A 27,069-nucleotide genomic window follows, 5' to 3' on the forward strand; every position below is an offset into this window, starting at 1 on the left:
GGGTACACATAAGACTTCTGTTCCTGTGTCACTTAAGGGTCTCCCTCAATATTGTTAGAACAAGCTTACCATGATTTATTTCTCATCCCTGTCTTTATGTTTCTGGTGACTTCCTCCTTTTCCTTTCATATTTGCTCATCCCATTTTAGATGACGTAACATCCTTACTGAGGCTGCAGTAGCTGTTGCCATTCTCAGTAATTAAATGTAAAGGCAGAACTCCTAAAAACTTTATAAGATAAAGTGCTTTTTTTTTTATTTGCTGTAGCCTTGTGCTTTTCTTTCTAGCTTGTGATGTGTTATACTCTGAAGGAGATGATGTTTCTCCAGTGCAGGACAAACCCTTGCTAAGGCAAACCTTGATGAACCATGGGAAAGGTTGATGAGACAACACTCAACTAAGTTTGGCTGCTTTTACAGAGGTTCTGGTTTGTCATTGTACACTTACATTGCCATGGAAAGAATGATACTAGTAATCAAAGCAGTGAAATGTATCAGCTCTGCCGTGTTACCAGTGCACCTTTGCTGGACTTCAGTCCACATAAAAGACAGCTTAATCACATTGGACAGCATTTATTAATATTGGTGTTCATTTCCTAACTGTATGATTATCTCTTTGGCCTGTTTCAGATAAGAAGACAAGGCGGGATACAATTACTGGTGGACCTGTTGGACCATCGAATGACGGAAGTCCACCGTAGTGCCTGTGGAGCCTTGAGAAACTTGGTATATGGGAAGGCAAATGATGACAACAAAATAGCTCTGAAAAACTGTGGTGGTATCCCAGCATTAGTACGGTTACTCCGCAAGACTACAGATTTGGAAATCAGAGAACTGGTCACAGGTTTGAATTTCTCAGTATTTTTTGTTCAAACTCTCTGCCAGACTTGCAAGCACAGTTCTATGCTGCATGCCGCTTGTTCCATCAAGTAACTATTTCATTACCATCTTACTTGCCATAACAAAAAGCTTTCAAGCCCTTTGGATTTATGTAATGTATGAATGGCTTTCAATATCAGGCAGTTTATAGATATAAGTATGGTTTATGCCTGTCGTTGCTGGTTCACTTTGTTCTTGGTTAGCCATGAGTGCTCTTGGCAGAAGGTGTGCTGCACACATGGATATGTTGTGGTGAGAATCCTCTGCTTTCTTGTCTGGTGTAGGGCTGGCCAGGCAGGAGCCATATTTTATTGGATTTACTTAAAAACTTTTACTCATTGCTTTTTATATCCTATGTACTAATGTTGTGAGAGGGAGGATTTGTTCAGGGGTTTTCTGCCTTTCTCAGGGTTCTGATAGGAACATGGAAGACTTCTGGAAAGGTGAACATCATCCTCTGTAGCTTGGTGTCTGAAATTTGATAGCATGCCATGTGATGTATACACAGAGGATGCAGGTAGTGGTAGTTTATTTCTTTTCTTGATATAGTAATATCTGGTCTTTTTAAGATTGTGTGGATTTTTTTCCTTTCTGAAATTCAAGAGAGCGGGGAGGGGTGGTGTTATTCAGGAGTACAGGAATGCTGTCAAACAGGACTGGAGTTTTTTTCTCACTTTGCCCTTAAGGTAGCATATTTAATATGTAAAACAAAAGTGAGGCAAAGGTTTTTTTAATTATTTTTCACTTTGTGATTTCATTCTATTTGGTGATTATTTAACATTATAAGTCAAAAATATTTTCATTATCCTGTTTTCAATGCTGATATTTTCATTACAATTTTACTACTAAAATATGTAAGAAAATTTCTCATTTCTGTCACAGAATTATGAGAATACACATTATCATCTGTATTTCTGCAGAAATTACTTACCCTTGTATATCAGGTCTCATTTAGGATACAATTGATAAGATTAGCATCCTTTGGTTGGGTCTGGGTTTCTTCCTTGAGGGTGTTTGAATAAATTGCATGGTGTTTATTAAATGTAGATTTTTTTATATTTAATTTTGTTTCTTAGTTACAACAGTTACCACCTCCTACTTATTAGTCAGCATTAATGGGGCAGAGATACAGGTAACATGAGCTTGGATCATGCCTCCTAGAGAGTGATAGAATTACTGACAGATCTAATAAAGTGTAACCACTGCTTCAGATTCAACATACTTGTTTGTCTCAGTATCCTGGCTCCAGGGAACATTTTGCCTATTTATTCTGAGTAGTGGTAAACTGCTACTAAACCTCAGCAGTGACTGTGGCATTTCCCATGCCATCTGTAGATGGAATGTGTAATGTCATTAGGTCATTTAAAGAAAATATACCAGGCTTGGGCTACAGTTTACGTTGGTTCCATTGCACAGTATGCTGTTAAATTTTCCCAAATTCCCACAGAAAGAAAGGATGTTTGTTTTCTAGTATGCCCTTAAAGTGTTACTACCAAGAGGAGTAGGTACTGACCATCAGTGGTAGGCAGTAACCCAGCTTTGCACAGGTAGATGTAGCACACAGGGATGGTGAGCATCAGGAGTTCTAGATGTGTATGAAAAGGGAGAAGACCAAGATGGTGACCCTGAAGAATGGAATCAAAGTCAGTGGTATTTCAAGATTTTATTTTTATTTATTCAAGATGTATTATTTTATTTATACTGAGCCTGGTTTTGCATCAGAGTTTTTTGTTTGTTTTTAATAGCCAGTACATTCCAAAAGGCCACTGCTTGCCCTTGTCATGTTTTGTGCCTTTCAGAATGCAGATCACTGGCCCTTGCTTTCAAAATCCAAACATATTTGTGGTAGTGTTCTGCAAAGCTTCCTTCCAAAGCAAGGCTCATAGCTGTACCTCTTATCTTGCATCTCTTAGGAAACAGGCTAAAGTCATGCATCTGATTCAGTTCTCCTTTGCTTTTTTTTTGGTAAAGTCTTGTAGTGTGACAACTATCCCAGCTGAATTTCTTCTTTCTGTCCTTTCTGGGGAATGAAAGGTAGCTCCTGCAGCATCTCCCTTGGTAATGAAAAGATTTGACTTAGTGGCAGGCACAAGAAAAAATAAAAAGTTCGTCATGCTTTCCATCAGCCTTCATGAGCTGAGGTGACAGGAAGGTAATTATTTCAGTAGGGGCTCCACAGCCTGGAGGAGATGCAGAGAAACTAATAACAAATGTGTGTTTTGGGAGTAAACATAGTACTTTGAGCCTTTCCATCTCATGTTCATTGTGCATCCTGTCTATATAAAAGCTGCTCTTGTTTGTTACTTTTAGAGAGGACACAAAGTTCATGCCTTAGGAATTCATACAGGCTCTGACATGGCTGCCTCTAAATAGTCATCCACATTTGTCCTCAAAGCACTTCTCTTAGGTGGGGGAGTATCATTACCTCTGTCATACAGATGGGGAACTGAGCCTATCAAGTGTAAATGACCTGTCCAGAAATCTGGCAAGATGAAGGTGTGAATCACTCTGAGTAGGCACTCAGCTGCAAGAGAAGAAATATGGCCTGGAGAGGTTATTTAGCAGCTCAATTTGTCTAGCAGTAATGAAGCAGTCATTGCCTGCCCCAAGTACTGTGAAGCACTGGCACAGCAGAGCAAAAGTTATGATATTAGTTTCTTCCTCAAACATGCCCATTCTCTTCCTTCCTTGTTGCTCTTCTCGAAGTAGATTATAACTTCAATTTCTGGCAATCTCAAGACTGGTTTTGGAAGGGTATTGAAACCTCCAGATCAGCTTGCTAGCTCAGTATCTCCTTGATGTCAGGATTGCCTTCTGCACCATTTGTGGCTTGTCCTCTTCTCCAGAGATTTCTTTCTGCAATAATCTCTCCAAAACAGAGTTTTTAAATTTTTTTTCTTTTATCTTGTCTTTCTCCTCCTCCACAGCAGAGGTCTTGGGCTAATACTGGAAAACCTTACCATGCTCAAATTTTTGGATTGCACAGACTTAACCTTATAGCAAACTGTTAGAACTTCAAGGCTCTTTCATGTACAGGAAATGGTTTTAATGTAAGGCTCCCATGAAGAAGCTCTGAGGGAATTGTACTTGCCTGGCTGTTATGAAATGAGATGGTGTTAATGCCCAGGAAATATTTCCTAAGATATGGAAATTTTTGCAGAAACACTTCCACAGTTACAGATTTTTACTAGAAAAACATGAATAAAATTAGGTATACCCATGAATATATACATTTGTGCAAGATTGAAATACTCTGATAGAAATAAAGATGTTGGCATGGCCTACAGCCTCTGGTAATTTTCAGAGACTCAAGAAGAACCTAAATCACAATCTAAGTCTGTAAGTCTGTTTATGTAGGTCTGTAAATGAAAAGAAATAGGTGTAACCTGAATGCACCACACTTAATCTAGCCATCTTTTTACCCCAGCACTGTGCAACCAGTTTCCATAGTAGCACCTGTTAATACGAAAAAATTAAAGCCTTCTATTTTAAAATAATTAAATGATAACACTTTTCTAATAAATATAAACAGAGAGGAACACAGTACAAAATTAAACACAGATCCTGCAGATGGTAGAAAAAAATGTTTTCACTTGGTAATGGCAATGAGTAACTGATTTCTAATTCTCTTGCTTTTACCAAGTTAATTATGAACTCTTCCACAAAATCCTCTTTTATAATTTTTTCTATTTGTTTTACTGTCAGGGAAAAAAATACATGGAAAAATCTGACATTTTAGCAAGGCTAACAGAGGAATCCCATGGATGCCTTCTGCAGAAGGTGGGGTCAAGCAACTGTTGCTAGATCCTTTCCAGCTCAGACCATTTTATGATGCTGTGAGTCAATCTATGCTTGCTCCTTTTCCCATCAGCTTGATTAGTTAACTGTGTCTGTCTCAGTTAAAATGGTTTAAACTGCTCTTTCTTCTCTTGTTTGACAAACAAGATCCACCACAGCTAGAAACAGTTTCTGCCATGAATATGAGGTTCTGGACTAGAAAAAACTCCTTTTAAAGAGGCCCCTTTAATGACTGCATCACCTGTTTAAAATCCATAAATTCTATTTCACATTGAAAGGTAAAAGTGGATAACCCACTTTTAGAAAGTACATGAGGATAGAGCTGCAGCTATAAATAATGTCAGGAGAAACTGTTTTTTCCTGTGCTAGCAACCAGTCTCCTGCTTATTTTGGTTGACAAAAAAAAAAGTGTCAGAGATTTAACTTTTGTCTACTTAAAATATATAAATTATAAAAATTAGCACATTAAAAAAATTAAAAGCAGAAACTATCTGACAGTATACATATATATATATATATCAGGTAGATACTGACTCTGTGTATTTCATTCTCATTTTTATTCACTGAATCAAAAGGCATATATTCCATTCCTGCAAAATATTACAAGATGCTGTGTACAAAATGTTTCTTTCAAATAAGTACTTGTACTCCAAGTGTCTTTAGCCCACAGTCAAGTTGGACAGGGAAGAATCTCATTTACCTCCCAGACTTTGGATTCCAGTATTGATTAGTGTTGTCTTTAATTTCAGCTGTTGTATTTTGGCTTGGTTAGTCCTCTCTTGTCAGCCCATGTTATGCGGTACATAGTCCTGTTTCAGTTTTAGTAGCTGACATATGTTTATAAGGAGGTGTTTGTCACCTTATGGATAATCTCTCAGTGTCACTGAACACAATTACATGTTGTCCACCTTTGATTTATCTGGGCTGAGTTAAGCACTGCAGGTGAATCCTCCTTTTGATTACATGCGGCTTCTTAGCATACACATAAATTATTGGCAGATTGGTCAAGTCACTCCAGAAGGCCCCTCTGAGCCCTGTATCTGCCTTTGTTAATCCGTGCAGTTTCAACATGAGCCTGCAGTGATATGTAAAGCATGTTTAAGGGAATATTCTATTTAAATGGACTTTTTAGCTCACTTCAGTGGAAGATTTAATTTGATTTTATTTTTCTAAAGTAATTTCAGCCAATTATTTAGAATTTTTAACTGCCTGGTACAGTGGCAGTTTTTCTCTTGGGGGTTCCCAAAGTCAAAATCACATGCCTGCAATTGTTTCCTATTTGTAATGTTATTTTCTAATTGGACTTTGTAAGGTATTACAGTTGTGATTTTTTTGTATAGTAAATCTTATCTAACAATATTATGGCATAGGGTTGACTGTTTAGTACTTAGGATCTTGAAGAAGTTTAATAATTTAATAGTTGTCTGCAAAAGCGCCCTTGACATTACCTTAGTTACTGGAGTGTGTAAACACAGATGTGTTATTGTGATACAAACATTCAATTTGAGGTGGTACCTATTTGTAACCTTATTGCTCTCTGGAAATTAGATTTGAAAATGAATAAAGGTGACTTTATTCCCATTCCCATTCCGAGGTGACTTTCCCACAGTCTTAAGAAGACTCTTCTATGAGTTCTGTACTCTTAAAGCATTTCACATTGATGTAATTCCTAAAAATCTCTATTGTATCCCTTTTACTTTGCAGGTTTATATTAGGTGTTGCTTCAGTATTGCTCATATTAAGTATCCCATTTCTTAACTGTAATCAAGTTTTGAAATGGAGCAATGCAAGTATAAGGAGGCCTGATCAGTGAAAGGCCTAATTTATTAGCAGCTTTTGATATGTAATGTAAAAGGTAGGCAGGAAGATAAGTGGCTTGCTCTTGGAACTAAAGAGACTATTTCAGCATTACACAAACTGAAAATCCGATCATAAAGATACATGTTTTAGGTTCAGATACATATCCTGCCTATCACAAGCTTTTCAAATAGATGACATAAAAATATAGGTGTGTGTCTCGGTTTAGAAGACAGGTGTCTGCTAGGGAGGGCAGGAGCCCTTCTCAGAACAAAAATGTAGACTTCCTCTCTCTGAATTATTATAATCTTGAAACGAAGGGGCTCGCAGGCAGAGATCTGGGGATAGGAATAACAGTTCTTTACTAGTATTTATAACCAGGCAAACAAACAACAATAACTACAGTGTTAACAACAAAACAGAACCAGGGACCCTGTGACAGCCTTCTCAGCCGAGATGGGAAGGGATGGAGGAGAGGCTTTGCTTCACAAACCTCCTCGGGCAGTCCGTCCCGGTGCTCCTGCAGGATTCAATGGAACAGCCAGCTGGAATGGCAGGAATGAGTAGGAATCCTGGACGGGTGGACTAAAGAGAGAGATGTATCAGCAGCGCTTTGGCAGTGGCTGACACTGCCGCATGTCCCAGCAGGACAGGAGGTGTGAGGCCCACTGATGAAGAAAGAAGAAGAAGAAGCAGCAGCTCCATCTGGGTGATGGAGAATTCCCTTCTCTCAGCCGCAACAGCTCCCAGTGAGTGTCCTGCTCTGAAGCTGAAGAAGCCAGCCAGTCCCCAGCTGCCCTCGACATCCCTTTTACCTGCCCCTCTCCCCCCCTGGGCCCCGCCGACCTCTTTGTGTTTCTCAAGTACCCAACAAGTACCAGCAGTCAGATTTCCTTACCACTAATGGGTAAAAATTCCAAAGGTGAGACAGAACAAAAGGGAGGACACCTAACCCCCAACAGCCTGTTTAAATTATGATGATGGCATAACCATGCTAAGACTGCTGCTACAAGGTTGACACGGCTCTGGTTCAATATATGCTTAGCTAAGAGAATAAGACTGCCAAATATCCTTTGGGGCCCATAATTCTATGTAGTAAAACAGAATGGACATGTAGGATAAATGCAGAAAGTACACAAGTGCCTCTTAAAATGCAGCTCCTCCACCTCCTGTATCTGATCACTCTGTCCTGTCAAGTCAAGGAACTTAGAAAGGTTAAGCATGGAATTAGATAACTGTTAGCACAGAACTGTTAGCACAGAACACTGCTTTCAGAAGTGACGACTGATTTGATAAAAATGATTTGAGGAAAATATGTTCATTCATTTCTTGCTCAGTGTCTGCTCTGCACATAAGCGAATTATCTTTAATAAGCTCAAACAAGTGTTTTGAAGAATTCTACCAAGCACAGAGGCAGGTGACTTACAGACTTGAATTTTTTTTCCACCAACAGATTTAGGATAAGATTAACAGATTTCAAACCTACTTGCCTGGGCACTGAAGTTTGCTTGTATGTTTTAAATGCTTTTTATTCAAAATGGAGATTTAAAGGGTATTAGCTCTAGTAAACCTTTCCTACTCTTTCATTAAGTGCATGTAATTGCAAGTATCCTACTGCAATCAATTTTAAAAGTTGATTAAAGCTATGATGTAATTTACTTCTAATTAGGTGTTTTAAATAAAAGCAGTTTTCAACATTAAGATTATTTGTGTGATGAAAATTCCTATCTGTTTACTCTGGATCAAAGCTAATGGCTGAATAAGGAATTGCATTTTGTAGTTTCTTCAGTATTTCTTTTTTCAACTACTAGAGTTTTTCAATTCCCAGAGGTTACACAGTAATTTGATTCCTTCCTTTTGTTAGAGATATGTTGCTGCTGAAGATGAATAGATCACACAGACACAGGTTGAGGTGTGGTGAAAAGAAGAGAAAGTTTATTTTTCCTCCCAGGATTTATAGGCTTCGACAACGGCCAGGGATTGGATGGTCAGGATAACACTTTCTCACTGCACTGGCCATGAGAGATGCCCATCACAAGACGTGTAACAGAAAGAATGTACACATATCTATGTTTACAGTTACTGTCCTGGGAAAGTCCTTAGAAAACTATGTTAGCAGAAGCTGAGTTTTCAGGGCGACAGAGATACTTTTAAGCAGACCTCCTTACTCCAACCCTGAGTTCTGTGAAGCATTGAGAATTTCAGAATAAATGTCAAACTCCGTCAAATCCCTGGCAAGTCTCAGATTGCTTTTAAAACTATGTGTTTCTTCTCACAGCCAAAACTTTGCACAGGCTAGTTTATCATTTTATACTGTTACATCTAAAATCTTGGGGAGGGGAAAAAGGAAACCAAGGGTTTGTTTAACTCAGAAAAACGACTTGTCATTGCTACCTTGATAAAATTTGGCTTAATCCAGACCATTATCAAAGCTAAGTAAAAGCAAAATAAATGAAGGCATCTGGTCTGCAGAAGCAGCTGCTCGAGTTAATCTCACTGAAGGTCCAATGCAACTTTAAACAAGTCCACCGAGGTAGTACAAACCTTGTGGCAGCATTAGTGGGCTGCATGGCAGCTCTGGTTTTTTTTATAGATAGAACCAACTTTCTAACTGGCTCTTTTTAGAAAGGAGTTTTGTATATAGAGCTGTAACTTAATGTTCAGCTTTAATTATAACATTTTTATTCTCTGTATTAGGGCCTGTTATCCAACATATGTTTTGATTTTGGCTGCTATAAAAAATTATTTAGTATAATACAGGTGTAAAGCACTGGAAAAAATCTTGCCATTCATATATATCCATCCTTGTTAGATTCCCATGTGTTCTAATAAGATATTAATTTGGAATGGCATTGCCGTTAGTCATGTGTTAGGATGAAACTTTTTTTAAAAGCAGTTGATTTATTTTTTTCTGTGTTTGTGTCACTTAGAATGAATTTGTTTTGGTTTGACTTCAGTGTTTTACAGGACTCATTTAATTTCATCAGCTAGGGAAGCAAGTTAAGCAGGAGCCACTGATCTTTCCACAGTAATTTTGGTCAACTCTTGAAGTATTTTCTCTACTGTTTCACATGAAGGCTAATAACTCTCTAACATTCTTGGCTGACACTTCTTCCCTTCCAGTTATGTGTAAATTTGCAGTGTACAGCAGAAAAAGAGGAGCAACCTTAGGTCAAAATTCAGTCCCATGAGCTAAATACAGACTCTTTTGTTAATGCAATAGCATTTGGGTGGAACTTGGTCTTAATCAATACTAAAATTGGCCCCTCCTTTTTTTTTTCTTACTTCAATAAAATCCAAGATGTAATTTTGGAATGAAAAGAGCAGCAACTGAGAAAGAAAGGTCTGTTTTTTCAGAGGAAATGTTTATGTTTCTTACACTATAAAGTCTTGTACTTCTATATAGTCAAGATCTGCTCTCTTTTTTGTAATAAAACAGAAAAAACACACTATAATAATCCTTTTACTCTGTGGAAGCTTTTCCCTTGTAAGGCTATGTGTGGATGCAAAGGGAAAAAAATTACTACTCCAGCTTTGCTTAGTATTCCATAAGCTCCTGTCTGCTGCTTATGGCTTTTATTGAAATTCAGTATTTCTCAATGATAGCAAACCACCTGTATGCATATCAATTAGTGAATTACAGCAAAGTATGCATAGGTAATCATTCAAGAACCCGATAAATATTTCAAGAAAATTGGTGGAAGTTTCTTGTCTGTTATGCCAATTTTAAACTTACTTTCACAGTTTGCTTTTAAGGAGGTTCCTTCTGATCTGTGTGTTGTTCAGGTGCCAGAACTTTTCAAATTTGCCACTTTCCTACAGAAAGTCTGTTACCAAGCCAGTTCCTCACCTTGACAGTTGAGCTGGTTGTGAAGTCTTGTTGCACTTTGTATCAAGAAATGTTGTGGTTGATATTCAGCATCTCTGCAGCAGAACTACTGTGATCTATTGGGAGCTCACATCTGTGGCCAGGGAGCAGATCCAGCTCTGCAGAGCAGCCTTGCAATTACAGTGGGAGCTCCAAGCTGCAGCCAGCAAATGACTTTCCTAGCTCTTGAGAGCCTGGGGTAGAAGATGCCTTTCCTAATGACTCCAGCAAAAGATCCCTTGTGCTTGGCTTCTGTGCAGGGTATTTAACACTCAGATTTTAATCTTAATTGTCATGTTCAGGAGGGAAACTCCTGGTAGTATTTCTGTGCCTTCAGCATATAAATAAAAATGCCTGCCAATGCTTTAATCTTTCTTTGTGGAATGCAGTCTCTCAGCACTATCAAATGGCTTTCTGCATCACTCCATGACCAAACTATTAAATTATGATGGAAAAGGAAAAGCTGGATGCATTGGAATACTTTTGGATTTTTATTTTTACAGAGAATATGAAATAAGAAAAATCTTAGTATAATTGAAATTTGACTTAAACATCTCATAATGAGTGAAATCAATGTCTTGTTTCTCCAAATCATATTTGTTTACTTACAATCCTTTTACCATATAATTTATTTGGGAAAGTACATCTTTTGTACCACAGAAAAACCAAAAACCATAGTGGCAGTGTGGTAGGGGCAATACTTTTTCAAAAAGATGACTTTTTCAGTTCCTTCATTTCCATTTGTATTTGTAGTATAAGTTGTTCTAAGAGGTTTGTTTATTTATATATATATAATATATATTTTATATATATGCAATATATTTTTATATATATATATGTATATACATATATTTGTCATAATTAGAGGTCGCATTAAATCATTAACTAAATGGTTGGTTAGAATTTTGCCCATGTTCTCTTGCTGTGATGGTATTTTTTGCATAGATGTATATGATCTCTATTTTCTTAACTTTGAATGGGATAAGGATAGCCTGAGGCTTATCAGGTCTTGAGTTACATCTGACTATAGATATCCATATACCAGTTCTAACTAGAACACCAGCAAAAAAATGCATTGAAGTTTTTTTATCAGAACGAGTTTGATTTCCAGTCTGATTCAGAGATTATGGGGTTTTCACTCTGACTGCTCCATTAAATTGAGCAACTCGTTGACCACAGTAGTTGCATGTCCTCTGATAAACTGCTCCAGAAGATGCAACTTGATGCAGTAAGATATCCAGAATGACCATTCCTGTAGTCTTGTCTCAGAATCCTTCATGTGATCTCTGTTAGACTAATACTCAGACTCAAAATTCATCTTCTAACTGGAATTAACTGAATATTTTCAATACCAGTTTCTCCTCAGTTTTAAACTTAAAATGTGATTGCAAGATACTTTTTCATTGTATTTCCATTGATTATATGTATGGGTGAAAAACCTCAACCTGCAAAAAGACTTCTTCAGTCTGGTGTAGTCTCTTTTATCTTTCTATAAGTTTTGCAATGCAACCAAAAGTGATCTGAAAATGGGGACACAAAATGCTTAATCTGAATGCCTTAGAGCTTTAAAAGCAAGAAGGAGATAAGATATGAATGAAAGTGATTAAGATGTGTTCAACAGTGATCAGTTCTTTATTTCATACCTCTCACAGTACTACATTAGGGGTCACTGGTTGGAGACAGAAACTACAGAAAACTCCCGAGGGTCCTCAACAAACAGTGTGTTTTATTGTCCGGAACCTTCTTGTACAATGCATTCAAAACTCCCAGGTCTAAACAACTGATTAGTCAAAGTTTTAGCACCACCCAGCTCTCTGACCAGTGATACATCTGCTTTCTAGAGTGAACATAATTAGCTGAAGTCCCTGCTTAGGTTGAAATCCAACCCATCCTTACCCCATCTAAAGACTTGTTTTACTTCTAAGCTAGTTAAGTTTAGAGGTCCGATATAGCCAAATTTATTTGGCAGCTACAGGCAAGCTGCAACTGTGACATCACAAGAGTCAGTCTATGGATGGTAAACAGTGGAGTTGGACTATTGTGTTGTTGGATCAATCCCAGTTTCTGTCATCAGCCACTGGTGAGTTACCTTCCTGTGGGCAGCTGATGACAATGCAGATTCTCCAAGGATCAGTCAAGGCACCTCTGAAGCTATTGCAGACTTGCTTCTTGTGCTCAGAAACCCAGTTCAGGCTGGGCTTTCAGGATAAGGTGTCACATGGCCTCAGTAACCAGATCGTACAGTAGCCCTAAAGGGCCTGTCATGAATGCACACTTAGAAAATATGTTCAGAATGATGTGTTGAAAAGGTGGTTCTGTAATGGAAGGTATATTAGGTAAAGGATTTATTTTATTGTCATTCTCCCTTGTAAAGTCAAGGCAATGGATCATCTTCTCAGACCCCACATAAATCTAGCTCCAGGTTATCCTCAGCAAAAACAGTGAGAAGTGAATAGCCAGTGCCTTTTCATAATTGCAAATTCTTTACAAGGAGGCATGCAGATGCCAACATCAGAATGTAGCAGACTGCACTGCTTGTGAGAATAAATTTTAATATGTCACTAAAAAACTTTTGGTTCATGTGGTTAGTAGTATTCAGTCTCACCGTTAGATAAAACTCATTGTTTTGTGGTAGAAGATTATCTCACTCTTTAAAACTGTCAGGAGCAAAAACTTGGAAGAAAACATCAGTTTTTTCCATTACTGAGCAGTGCTTCTGCCTTGACTTAAATTTTGCTTGCTTCTGCCTTGACTTTAAATCATTTCAGGAGAAGGTGTAATAGCCATTTTAGCCTGATGATCCCATCATCCTCTTACTCTGAAGGTTTATTGGTCTTACCTAAGCAAGGTACTTATGTGGTCTCAGGTTTATTCCCTCCATGTCAGGAACCCCATCCAAGGTATGATTTATCCCAGGTGATTCAGTAATAGAGGTAATTAATTTCAAAGGTAAACACAAAAGTGTAAGTTGATTCCTGTTAATTACACTGCTCTGTCAAAGCATAGACTGCTAAGGAAAGCCTTGAGCAAGTAGTGTTCTTGCTGCTTATATTTATAAATGTCTGAGTCTGTGTTCCTAAGGCCTTCCTTCAGCATTTTCCTCCTTAAACACTCAGATTTTTTTAGGGTTTGTATTTGTAACCTATATTCAGTGATGATGATAATGATGATGATGGTAATAATTCTTCTTTTTTGGTTGAAAACTTTTATAGATCAAAATCAAAACTCAATTCTGCCATTCAAAGTCAGATGTGGGTCCAGGCTGCTGTCCTTTTGGAAGGAGAGTAGGGAGGAATAGGATTGGGTTCTATTTAAGAGAATGCATGTTGGCAAGGGGATAGTCATGATGAAGCAGGCTTCCTCTTCCAGCCACTCCTAGGAGGGTTCTGAGCTAAAATAAAGACTGGCTCTTCAGAGCAGCAAATTGTCCTTCAGCTTCCCCAGCAATAAGAGCTGTCCAGCAGCAGCAGGCTCTTGGAACAGCACAAGTCACATGTGCTTTTCCAGCAAATACACAAACACATAAATATGGGAATGGAAAGCAGGGTTTCTTCTGCTCCTAGCAAGGCAGCAATTTATTGACTTCTTTCTGTGGGACACGATTGCAGTGACCTTGATCTTTGCAGATGTGCCTTGAGAACTTTGGCTCTTGATTTCTCATCTTTTTATTTGGCATGTTATGAATTGGAACAGAAGGGATTTTGGTTTTTTTAAACTCCAGTAAATCTCCTTGTTAGTTGCACTATTAAGCTTACTGTTTCCATGTAAAAATCACAGTATTCTGTAACTTTGTATAGTTAAATATTTACAAAATATAGTATTTGCTGAAGTCTGGGAAAGTACTACTGTATCAGGTTGTGGAGGAAGCCTTTTTGGTTGTGGTTACTAACAAGCCTAGATAGTTACTTCCATTACAGTGAAGATCACAGGGCTGAGGTTTTGTTCTCTCAACATGTATCTATCAACAGTGAAAGTTTTAGTGTAAATCAGAACCTGTTGGCTGCTACTAGTTTTTATTAGTTTTACTTGAAAGGAAGATATCTGAAGACGAAGCCCTAAAAAATTCCTTGTAATACTCCTTCACTCCATATGTGCTTCACACCCTGTGTAGGCCTAAATCAGATCTCTTTTAGGCAGATCTCTTGAGAAATTTCCAGCACTGCTGTGACTACATGTTTTGTATTTAAAGCTGTATTCCCACTGCAAAAGTTTGCAGGTGTCATTCAGCCCCATCTACAATGTACTCTGTTTTATTTTTGATAGAAACAGCTAAATTAAACACACCAACGCTGTGAAATATATTGGTTTGGATTTGGTTTCTTTAAACAAAAAAGCATTCAAACTTGTTCTGGAGAAGTGTTAATTGTTAGTCATTTTATTTTTTGTAGGAGTTCTCTGGAATCTATCCTCCTGTGATGCACTGAAAATGCCAATCATCCAGGATGCCCTTGCAGTGTTGACCAATGCAGTGATCATTCCTCACTCTGGGTGGGAAAACTCTCCACTCCAGGATGATCATAAAATACAGCTCCATTCATCACAGGTGCTGCGCAATGCCACTGGGTGCCTAAGGTGAGTGCTTCAAAACCTTTGCTTTAGCTTAATTATCTTGCTTTTGTTTGAATTGGTATTTCTCATCCTTAGTCATCTATAAATGAAATAATTGGTTTGTCTGTCAGCAAAGATGATGACTTCCAGTGATGTAAATTTAAGCTGGAAATTAATTAGAATAGAAGCTTCAGGTCATTAAAAAACAATCTTTAGAAGGGCTGTTGGAGTTTTCCTGTTTTATTTTCTGAGCTGCTTTCATCCAAGCTTATATATTACATATATTTTCTCCCTTGTAGATTTGTCCTGTTTCCCCAATTGCTTAAAGTCAATATGTTCTCACAATTACATCCAACTTAATCAGTACAAAAAATAATAAAGATGTTCACAAAAAGTAACGTGTCTTAAAGGTTCCAGATGCCATTACTGGAGTTGAGATAATGTGATAAATATATAAAGTAGATTTTTTTTATGTTCTGGGAAGATGAGAATTTTGATAAGAGACCAACCAGTTTAACATTTTTCAACCAAAAGACTTAAATAGATCCTTACCAAATATGATAACTATTTATGTTTGTGTTTCTATGCCAAATTTGTATATGCAATGCAAAAGTGCATTTATATAAATATGTGCAATTTGATCTGTCCATTCCTAAAAGTCACTGTAGATGTGAGAATGAAAGTAGAAGAAGAGTTTCAGTTCTGATAAAATCTTACTAAAGGATTGAGTCATAGCAATTTCTGAATTCCAGTGCATATAATTTTTGTGAAATGTTTTAAGATAATAGATAGGTTTGTTCAAGTGTAGATTTTTTTCTCCAGGTGTATTGGATTATTGAAAAATAATCTGTAATCTATCCCAGAGACATAAAAGTAGATTAGTAAATAATTTTACATACAACACAGAAAGTAACATAGTGAATAGTATGTGTCAGTAAAGCAATCTATATTGTACGCTGCATCTAAAGCAGATATACATTAAAGAACTAAATAAAAAAGGAAATTGATAGGAGGCAAAGTAAAATAGCAGTATTTTTTACATACCTGTAGTGAGCACCTTTTTGTCTTTGTGCTTTTTCATCAAATGAAATGTCTTCCTTTCCAAAGTTACATTTGAAAAGTTTAAGGGAAAAAGCAATAAATATTATTGACAGTTTATATGCAATCAGAAGAGAATGAAAGATAGAAGATAATAACTTCCATATTGCAATTAATGAATTAAATGCAGTATTGCAGTATTTGACTTGTGATTATCTGAATACCAGCTGTCTTGGGGTATGTGACTGAAGCCAGGTATTTCTGCCTGAGTTGTTTTTACTTTTTTTTAAAAGAGTTTATGGTATAATTGTGTTGCATTGCATTCAAATCACTACCAAAAAGAAGTTGCCATAATCACTAGGAGGTGACAGAAGGTGTTTACATGAAGACCTTTGCTACATTGAAAGTCTCACATTTCCAGTATTTAATGTGTCTCAGTTAAAGAGCTGCCTCTGGAAGAAACATCTGTTGCTAACTTGGGGCTTAGTGTCCCCTCTCTGAACAAGCATGTCCAGTGTTGATCCCCCCTCACCAAAAGCTCCATCTTCCTGTTAATTTTTCTCAACTGCTTCTCAGGGACCGATGTTCATCCCTGATCCTGCAAACTTCAATTTTTCCTGCCTCTTACTTTATGGATTCATTGCACACTGGTCTTGAAATCTTTCTTGTTTCTTTTTTTTTTTTCTTGTGAGTGTATGTGCACGCCCATTTGCAAACTGATGTGAGCTTACTGTAGCCTGCATTCTGGGTCAGCCTGAGGACTGGGGGCCACGTGAGAAGGGTATGTTGCCTGATCTAATACACACTGCTTTGCAGCAAGGCTTACTACCAAGCGCTTAATGGGATGCTGTCATAGCAGAATGGCTTCTGGTCAGCTCGTGCAAAATAAGCTCATATCTGCCTGCAAAAGACTGTGCATATTAGAAGTCCTGAATCCCTCCCAGGTAGCTGTAGCAGCAGCTCAAACTGCTGTCCTGAGCAGGTTGGTCTCCCTTCTAAACCCAGGCCCTTCAATCATAATACAGCTCATTAATATCTTTCTGATACCAAACCCTCACTATTTCTCAAATGCATCTTTTTATCCTCTCTAATGGCTTCAGATATTTTTTTGGCCTCCATCCATCTTTTTTAGATAGTTTCATCCCACTGAGTCTGTGTGGATGCTCTTTGGCAGAGCAAGACCGTTTGGAGAGGGTTGAAACTTGATTCTACTTCACACCAGCAGTAACTTTTCTCGATTACTTTTCCCCGGTCACTGTTGAAAATATCTCTCCCTATGCGAAATATCAAATTTGAGATTGTGCAAGAAAGGAAAGTGCAAGCTTACCCCTGAGATGGTAACTGGTTTCTTCTGTTGAGTTAATGTAATATAATCATGAGAAAATTCTGTGAATGAGATTGGAGTCCTGCATGCTCTGTTCAGGTGAAATACCCACCACCCTAAATAAACTGAACAGCTTTCACAGTTTCCACTTGGGTTTAGCTACAAGCCCTGTATTTCCATTTGAAGATCTCATTGGACAAGGGAGGTAAATTAAGAAGATGTAATGTGGTTGCTGGCTGAGGTTCTGCTGTGCTCATTTACTAAATGGAAAGTCCATTGTCATCTGCCATGGGAGAATTTCTTCTATGACTCTGGTTTGGTTGTCCTCTGCTCTTTTCTTTTTGTGCTTTTGTTAGGGCTCATTTTGAGGGGACACAGTTAAAATTCACTTGCATCAGTATTATCAGTGACAATGCTCAGGATCAAAGGAAGAGTAGTGGTGTTCAGGATACTTGAAAAATTCTGAGATCTAATGTTGGCAGATTTTAGAGACATCAAGTTGTATTACATAGGTTTAATGTTAATAAATATGCCAGGAGGATTTGGATTTGGGATTTTTTTCAGTCTTTGGTTGTCTGGTGTATTCACTGCTGAAAACTTTAAATAATATCTGAGAGCTGATGTAATATATCATTATATTATATAAAAATGGATATATCAAAATATCCATCCCATATACAACGCTATTAAGTAGTTTGCAATGGCCATTATATGGGAATAGTCTGATCTTTGTTTTGGGGTTTTATCACACCAGTACATTAATTATTCTTTCTGCTGATCTTTGCTTTTCTCAGTTTCTTGATGGGAATTTCTTATGATTTTTCAATTACAAAGTTGGTTATTACCTGCAATTTTTCATACTCACGTCTGCTTCTCATTATCTTTCTTAACCGCATTCTTAAGACTGTAACTCCAGTCACCCAGTAATGCAGCTGAAATCACATAACAAGTAGCAGCAATGTCAGAACTTCTCCTCTTATTTTCTCTTTTCCTTAAAAACTATTCCTATTTGCAAACTGCACTTTGCACACTTTTCTGATTTGAAAAAAAAAGTAGTTTTAATACAATATTTACAAATTAATTTTACATAACTGAACACTTTGAAATTGTTTAGATATTTCAAAGCTCTAAATACAGCATTATGGCTGTCACTTACTAATTTAATCTAAATATTCATCTTCTCATAAATTCCCAGACGTCAGTGTGACATCTTGGAGTAATCACCCAATTTAGTTGCCTCCCCACTGAGATACTAGTACTTTACCTCATTAAGCTCTGGTAGACTTCTTTTTTTCGTTCTGTATTTTAGCTGTGACTCTTTTACTTTAGTTTGGGAAATACTATATCCTTGATTTATAGTTTCTGATTCACTTAAACTTACTAGGGATAGTCAAGTGAAAACTGAATTTGTAATCCCAGTTGTTGATGGGAGGGCGTTTACATCCCCAATCTGAAATTTAAAAATCAGCAGGAGAGAAATTGGATAATGTTTTCTTTACCTGAAACTTCAAGCTTACTTATTACAAAACTATAAATCCCTGTCCACAGATTTATTTGAAACAAACCACAGAAAAAAATATTTTCAAGAATTTTTGCCTCATGTACAATCTGGAACCTTGTTTTTCTGTTATTTTAAAATTAATTTAATATAATATCATCTGAGAACTTTAAAGAATTTTAAGACCAGAGTGTTTTAAAATTCTAGTGTGGCTTTAGACACAAAATTATAATTTTTTTTTTCTTTCTTCTATGTTGTATTTAATCTTTAATCATACAGTGAAAGTACAGGGGCAACTGTGATAATCAAAGACCTGTTAAATTATTTATCGCACCTCATTAGTTGATTAGGAATTGTATGGGAGTATTATTCAAGTAGTTATGTATTTCGAAAGCCCCATATCTTTCCAATTTTCATACTTCATATTTTCTTACCTGCAAAACCTTTAATGCAGTATCTTTAATTATTTTTCAACTGAATAAATATGTAACAAACTCTCAAAGTAGAAGAGCAAAGGGGGAAAGTGTTTTTAAAATATGACTTGGATAACTGACCCAATAGTATTTTTTTGGATAGATCAGCTTCTGGAAGGAAGAAATTGCCTTGTTAAAACAATTTGTGTTAGTTGTGAAACCTGAATATCAAATGTTTTCAACTGGTTTGTGATTGAGAGATGTATTTCATTGACATTTGCATCTAATGCTTTTGTCTCACTATCTTATTTCTCCTTAAGTTCTCGTCTAAGCATCCAAAGTCAATTGACTCCTTTTCTTAGGAAATTGTGTCGTCTGTTTTCAATAGAACATTCTACTGTGTACTGACAAAATAAGACATGGGAACAGCATCAAATAAATGACACAGACTATGTTATTCATCATCTGTTTAATTTACAGAGAAGCATATATGTAGACACATGTATGTGAAACATGTTTGAGACTAAACTGATATATTTATATATGTGTAGATGTGTTTATGTTGTATACATTCAGATATAGAAGGGATGATTATGGAAGCCATAATAACTTTCTGTCTTTCCTGACTGGTGCAAGCTTTGAATATCTGCTGTTGAGTATAAATGGAGCTGGCTTCTTACAGTAGGACCAGGACTGTTGTTGCTGTGATTCTCCTCCTGTTAACAGAGCAGTCGTGCTTTGTCCATCCCTGTAGTTGCTGTGTTGGATATAGAAATTTTTGACTTATCAACCCAACTCAGTCCTTTCTGTGCTTTTCTAGAATCCAGAGCTCTTCTCAGGCTCTAGCCATGCAATTTTGTCCATCAGAAAGCCCATGTTTTCTGTCATAAAGAAACCAGTCAGGATGCAAAGTTAGGGCAAAACTCAAATTAATTGTGTCTTTCCAGACAGCCAATTCAAGGGAGAGACTGTTACTCCAAGCAGTTCCCACAAGCCAAGATAAATAAGAGTCAGTCTGCAGGAAAATGTGTATTTCACCTTTTCAGGAATCTAGGTTTTAGTCTAGAAAAGTCACAAACCAGCTGAGAGGCCGCAACAATTGCATCCCAGTTAAGCCTATAAGCCTAAAGTTTTGAAGGTGAATTTCTGCAAGATATTAAAGAGATTGTTCCTTCCTGAATGCTGCAATTGTTCAGAAATGTAGCTGAAATAAAAGTCTAATGTTAAGACACAAGGGGAGAGAGAGATTTTGGTAGGAATAGATCAGTGTCCTCTGATTACTGCTGTAATATTTTTATTCAGAAGATACCCAAGGGAAAAGTACCAAAAGAATTAAATGTGTAGTTGTGTCAGATATTTAAGCACTCCACTTTTTCTTGACAGTGTAGTTATTCCTAATTTATATATTCATGAATTAATTTATAAGGTTTATACAAGGTCATACTGTATTAATTATACCAGTAGCATTCAAACAGCACTCTGAATTGTAGTGCTTTTAATGCTTCTTCAGCATTCCTGGTAAAAGCATTATTTCAATATATCAAATTGATGCTCCCAATTCTATATAGCTCTGGAAGTTTATTCTGGGCTCAAGCTGATAAAAATCTTAAACAGAAATTTTCATTTTAAAGTGATATTATGGAATGCACTTTGTACTCTTTTTTGGTCTGAAAAAGAATACAGCATAATTCCAGACACTTTTTACTTTCTTGTACTTAAAACCATAGAAGCATTGGTATACCTCCTTCCTGCATCATTTTATCTGATAAAAGAGATGCTGGGCTGTTCTGCCTTCAAAGGCAGAACTAATTCCCAATGTATTGATTTTGCACAAAGTTAGCCAAAAAGTGATGTCTCAACATGTATGTTCAAAATACTATGTAAGTGGTTCCTGGGCAAAGGAAACTCACTTGTGTCAGTGGGGCTTCATGTTTAGATACCAAATAGAAATACTGGGCCTATATGTAGAGAGTCAGCTAACTGAGGATCTAGCTGAAATTTAGTTCCTATTCTTCAATTGATATATTTTATTCTCTTTAACATGAATGTACGTGGATCTTTTCAGGAAAAATTTTCACAACTTAACTGGGTGTCATGCAATTAAAAGTATTTAATTATTGCTATGGCAGGGGTGTGTTCTTCTTGTATTTAATTTACTGTTTCTAGAAATTACAGACCTACACGTGAAAAGAATGAATATGCCTTTTGCATCTTAAGATATTCTTAGGCTTAGCAACAATGACAAAATAATAAAGTGTTGCTTCTGAGACTGAATTGCTTCTGATGCACCCTAGCCTTGAACGTGGGAGATGTTGAATATCTCAAGTATATTTTGAATGACTGACTATTTTTCCAGCTTTTGATGATTTTAATTCCTTTCAGGTTGTATGCCTACTGTTAATTAGTGCCTAATACGAAAATTAAATGTCCATTCTTATTTGCATAGGTAGTGTTTATTTACATGTCCTTCTGACAGAGGTTTAAGCCTTGTGGATGCGAATGCTTTGAAGAAAGTAAATAGTTCATTTTGTGAAATGGCTTCAGCTTTGTTGTTTGGTTTTTCTTCATTTCAGAACAGTTTTTATTTATGCAGTAACAAGTGTTAGCTTGGCAGACAGTGTAATAATGTAGGATGTGAGTCTTAATGTCCTGCTGGCTTGATTTTAGCTGATTCTTAAGCACAGCTGACAGTAATAGGTCTCCTTCTCACTGGCCAGCTGCAGAGCTGAGTATCACAGTACCACAGAGGTTTTCTTTTTGGGAAGAGCTGAAGCCTGTGTGGTACCACACGTATTTTAGAGTGCATCCATGCAGTCACAGTGTGGGAAGATAAAAAGATGGAGACAGTTTTTTCTTGGCTGTCTGGGCCCACCCATTGAGAACAATAACTAAGTGTCAGTGGGAATCAAGGCATACCTCTGTTGTGGCTTTGCTGACTGTCAAAAATTCTGAGTAGTCCTTTTTGAATGGGTACTTTGAAAAACTCTTGTAGTGTGGCTCCACAGAAAATATTATTTGTCTCAGCATGAGAGAAAAGCTGATTGTGACAATTCTGTGTCTTCACTCATGGTCACGGTGGTTGATGGCAGAGGGTGATGTTTTATTTACCTAAGAAAGATGAGAAACACAGTCATTCAGAGTTTGTATGCCCACTCAGTTTTACCAGAGAAAATAAAATAATACTCAATAAATTTGGATTCTTTGTTGCTTATCATGTGACTGCTGTATAGACTAGGTTTTCTCTTTTTAAAACTATTTGCATTACTAGGCAATATGAAAAAGGAGCATGTAAAAACACACAGTTCTGCAAAGTGAAGGAAGGGCAGGGTGTACTTCTGCAACTTTCTCTCTTTGTCTCATGACAAATGGCTTCAAATCTGAAGAAATTTTGCCTAGAAATGGGAGGATTATTTGGTCTCTGCTCAGTCTGAGGATTTGCAGTAAAGAGATGTATTTGAAGTATGCTGAGCTTGCTTCAGCCTTCTGGATAAGCCGGCCAACATCACAGAGTAAAGTTTTATCACCTCCTTTCACAATGTTGTGGGCATGTGAACTGTTGGACTTCAGGCACAGGAGTAATTAATGCCAGCAACTCAAGTGGAGCCAGTGCTCAAATCTTCTCCTGTGAGAAGGCTTTGATGACGTTCTGCATGTCTGCAAGTAGGTGAGCTACTGAGAGCTGGTGAGAAACACTCTCTGGGAGTAAGTGTAGCACTGAAGCCCCAAGAGCTGCAGTCCCTACTAAACACATTCACAAACTTTGCAACTTTCATCTGTTAGGGAAATATTTTCCCAAGAACTCTCCTGATTAAGTAAATTAATAAAAATACAGCTCCTGGGGGGTGTGATAAAACAGGCTGGAGACTGCCAGGCCTGCGTAGTTTGCAGTCAACTCAGATATCTGAGCTGAACACTGAAAAGCAGATAATTTCCGAATATATTTTGTGAAACTTTTCCTAGTGAGTGTTGAGATTGCATTCTTGTTATTATCACTGCAAATCTCCATAGAGGAATTTTAGCGCTTTGGAAGATTTTTCATTGATCTTCTTTGATGAAGAGAGGGCAGTCTAATAAGAACACATTGAGAAATGGAGATAAAGACCTCCAATTGCAATAAAAATGGATTCCCCCCTTTCTGGGAGGATTAGTGGACAGTTAATTTGAGGGTAAATTGAAGCTTCTGTAAACACTGAAGTAAAAAGCAAGTGAGGCTTTTCACTAATTCATTCAATTTCACTAATTTTATCCAATTTGAATAATTCTGTGGTCATGATACAAACTCACACAAGTGAAGTGTTTTAAAGCTTGAGCAAGATGGTGCTGATTTCCAGATAGAGCTTACTGATACACATACAGCCTTGCGAACACTGCCTCAGAAAGGCAAAACCAGCACAAAAGAAGAGGATTTTTGTGTGTTCTGCCAGCAAAATCTGTGCTAAGTTTCTGCCTAATATGGAAAACAGGGTTGGCAGATTACCCTCTTCAAAAATCAGAGATACTGGGGGGTTTGTATTTCAGGTGTTTATTTCCTACTCTCTTCCCTAAATTAGCTTCATATCAGTATTTTCAAGGTCTTTATTACTGGTGGGAAAGTTTTCTTGGGAAAGAAAGAATACATTCAGTAAAAAAAGTTAGGAGTCCAGTATTTTAAATGCATAAATGCAGTGTACTTTGAAAATATTCAACATCTGCATGATAGATGTTCATTTACAAGAGCATATAGTGACAGAGGAAAATGGTTTAAAACTGAGAGATGATTTAGATTAGATGTTAGAAGGAAATTCTTTACTATGAGGGTGGTAGGGCAGTGAAACTGGTTGTCCAGAGAAGTTGTGGATGCCCCATCCCTGGAAGCGTTCAAGGCCAGGCTAGATGGGGCTTTGAGCAATGTGGGATAGTGGAAAGTGTCCCTGCCGATGGCAGGGAGGCTGCAGACAGATGGTCTTTAAGGCCCCTTCCAACCCAGATTATTTTATGATTCTATAATAGTATTTTTAGCTAGGATTGCTCACTCCATGCAGACAATTTCTGTGACAAAGTACTTTTGAAGTATTTTTCCTAGTGTAGCTTTTTTACATTCACAGCTCGTTTCTTTTTGTCAGGTAGCCATTTATTACACTTAGTTGGTTACAGCTTCAGCATTTTCTCTTGAAGGACAGTAGTATTGTGAAACGCCTCCTCTTCTCCCCCTGCTGTCATTCATCTATCTTTATACTGGATTTACTATGTACAAAAGAACAATATTTGGAAAGTGTTTCAAAAAACACAGTGTAAGTATTGTGTCTATGAAAATGTGAGTTTAGGGATTTTTTTAATCCCCTAATGAAGTAAATATACCCACTAGGATGGATAATAAAAATATTTATTTACAAAAAAAATATTTAATTCCCTGTGTTCGCTTTATATAATTGATTTGCACTGAGGAAGTTTTTTAGTCAACTAGTCAAATTGATTTTGATACCTGCTATGTTTGGTTGCCAGACTTCGTCTTAAGGAGTCTCTTCTAATCAATGTAAATATGAGAAAATGCACAATATTGTTTGCACTTTTGGTAGTTGCTTAGGTGTTAGAGTCAGCTGTCTGTGCTCATGGTCTGATTGTACAGGTGGGCACTTGCAGTCAATGCAGAGAGAGATGTACACCTGGCTGGTCTTGGGCACAGCTTGTGACCTCAGAAGTATTTAAGTTTCATCAACCCACAGAAATAAGAGCAGTCTTATTTTTAGTTAACACAGTGGGAGGTCATCCTTTTTATAGGCCATGTGATAGAGGGAGCAGAGCAGAGGATAGTGTTTCTGTTTGCATCCACCGACAGCATTACCAGGAGCAAACATTTGTGTGTTCATATGAATATTTTCTGTGCACAAGAGAAGGATCAACTGGTAAAAATAGAAGAATCAACTGAGACACATGCAAGAAGGAGGGTTCAGCTTTATTAATTTAACATCGAGGAGAGTGATGTAACTAGGGTGGTATCTTCTATGCTGGATATCAATCTGTTTTGGAAACAGTGTAGTCCTCCTTAGCCCACTCTTTGGTGGAATTGTGTCACCCTTCGCTGTCACTAGGTTGCAGAGGTTACTGAGGACACCTGGTCTGCATGCAAGGCATAGAATCACAGCAAAATCAGCAGGAGTGTGGCTGCCGCTGGAAACACCAGCACTGAAACAGGGAAGAGGGAAATTCGTATGAATTATACCATTTTGTGAACTAAAGTTTTACACCATTTACAGAAATGACATGGGAGTTTGTTTTTACAAGAACAATATGTTTGCTTTTCTTGTTTCCTTTATCTTTTAGATAATTGGTAGGTTCGTTTTTGCCTTCACCCACGTTACAGAAGAGTCAGCTAAAAGAGTTCTTCAGCACTGAATTACTCAAAAATTTTCAGTATCTTTTTTTTATTATTATTTTTATTTGGGCTTTAATAAAAAAAAACCTGGAGCACCTAAAGTGAAATAGGCAGCATTTCCAGCTTGAAAGATTTCAGGGAAAAATATGGTCTTTCTTTGATAATAAAAGTAATTTATGTCTTGGTTTTGGTGTCATATAACTAGACACCTGAATGAGGTACTGGTTGTTTAGAGGCATAGTAGTGCTATATGTATGTCACATTTGTGTATACAATGATGATCTGTAAATAATCAGTTTGTTTTACCATTTTTTCCCCTGAATATATAGGTACTTTATGCACTTCGCCAGTATTGTTGTCTGTAATGAAAACACATAATTACATGCTAATAAAACCAGAAGATGTGTATGCATCTCTAAGGGGGTTTGTTTATGTATTTATATATTTTTCTTTTCTTTTTTATTTTTTTTTACTCTCTGGTCTGAGTAAGGAGGTTGATAGAATTCCTTTTAAGGCAGTGGGAAGTGATTGCATTAGCACAGATACTTTATTCTAGTATCATGGCTCCACATATCTTGAAACACATGGAAAGCATTAACTGATTAATTATCCCCCATAATTCTCCAACATATCTCTTGTCTAGATTATAATGCTTGCAGTATTGCTTCTGCTGGGGTTACATTTTGCCTGACCTTATGACAGACATTCAGTGTAATTACTAGATGGGGCTAATTTATGTAAACAAATGTTAGTTTTTCTTAGCATGAGCCCTATCATTATGTTTTATTGCTAGTGGATGTGTTATGTAGTCAGCCATTCTTCAACTGTTTGGGTAGACCATTATAGTAAATTATCTTTATACTATTAACTAAAAATATTAAAGTTTACAAAGTCAAAGCATAATCCTTAGATCCTATTTATATTTCCTCCCCTACAAATATATGAGAGCTTCAACTGATCATACTTTAGCAAAGTAAATATGTTTTACTTTGCATGAGAGTACTTCAGGTATTTTCCAGTTATTACAGTCAGGGGGATTCTAATGCAAACCACAGCTTGTATGAGATGTAATAGATAAAAATAAATATGCAGGAACTAGAGTTTATTTAATACTGTGGTAACTGTCATGTACTGACCTTTATCAATCAAAAACTTCTGAGGTAGCTGCCATACAGTAAAAGTAGTTGATTTCCATTGTTCCTTTTAATCTAAATTAACCTAATAGCTCCCATTCTTAAATCAAGTGCAGGGAAAAACTACCCACTGCTTTTCTTCTTGGTTTTGAATAGTGCTAATGATAACACTTTATTCTTTCTGTCCTTACTTCTTATTCTTAGACAAGGAAAGAAAGGAGATTGATCATGTTTTTAGTGATACATGAATACCTGGAGTTTTCACTGGTACAGACATGCACCAGTGGGAATGGGACTCTTGGCAAGCTTATTCATGCCTTCCCTGTTTAATCATTTCACATTTTCCCCTCTCTGCTGCAGATCTGTCCTTGTGGTATTCATTTTTTCACATTCATGAATTCAGTGAGGAACCAATTATTAAT

General features: G+C 37.0%; 1 protein-coding gene across 6 annotated transcripts in view; it reads left to right on the top strand.

The window, feature by feature from the left end:
- CTNND2 (catenin delta 2) overlaps positions 1-27,069 on the top strand; it is a 701,753-nt gene that overhangs the window by 553,181 nt on the left and 121,503 nt on the right. For all 6 annotated transcript variants that reach the window (XM_015653580.3, XM_015653594.2, XM_015653620.2 and 3 more), the window contains 2 exons: positions 630-843; positions 14,730-14,913. In XM_015653580.3, the coding sequence (XP_015509066.1) occupies positions 630-843; positions 14,730-14,913 (398 nt within the window). The remainder of the gene's footprint in view (positions 1-629; positions 844-14,729; positions 14,914-27,069) is intronic.

This window comes from Parus major, chromosome 2 (assembly GCF_001522545.3).
Source record: "Parus major isolate Abel chromosome 2, Parus_major1.1, whole genome shotgun sequence".
NCBI classification, from domain to species: domain Eukaryota; kingdom Metazoa; phylum Chordata; class Aves; order Passeriformes; family Paridae; genus Parus; species Parus major.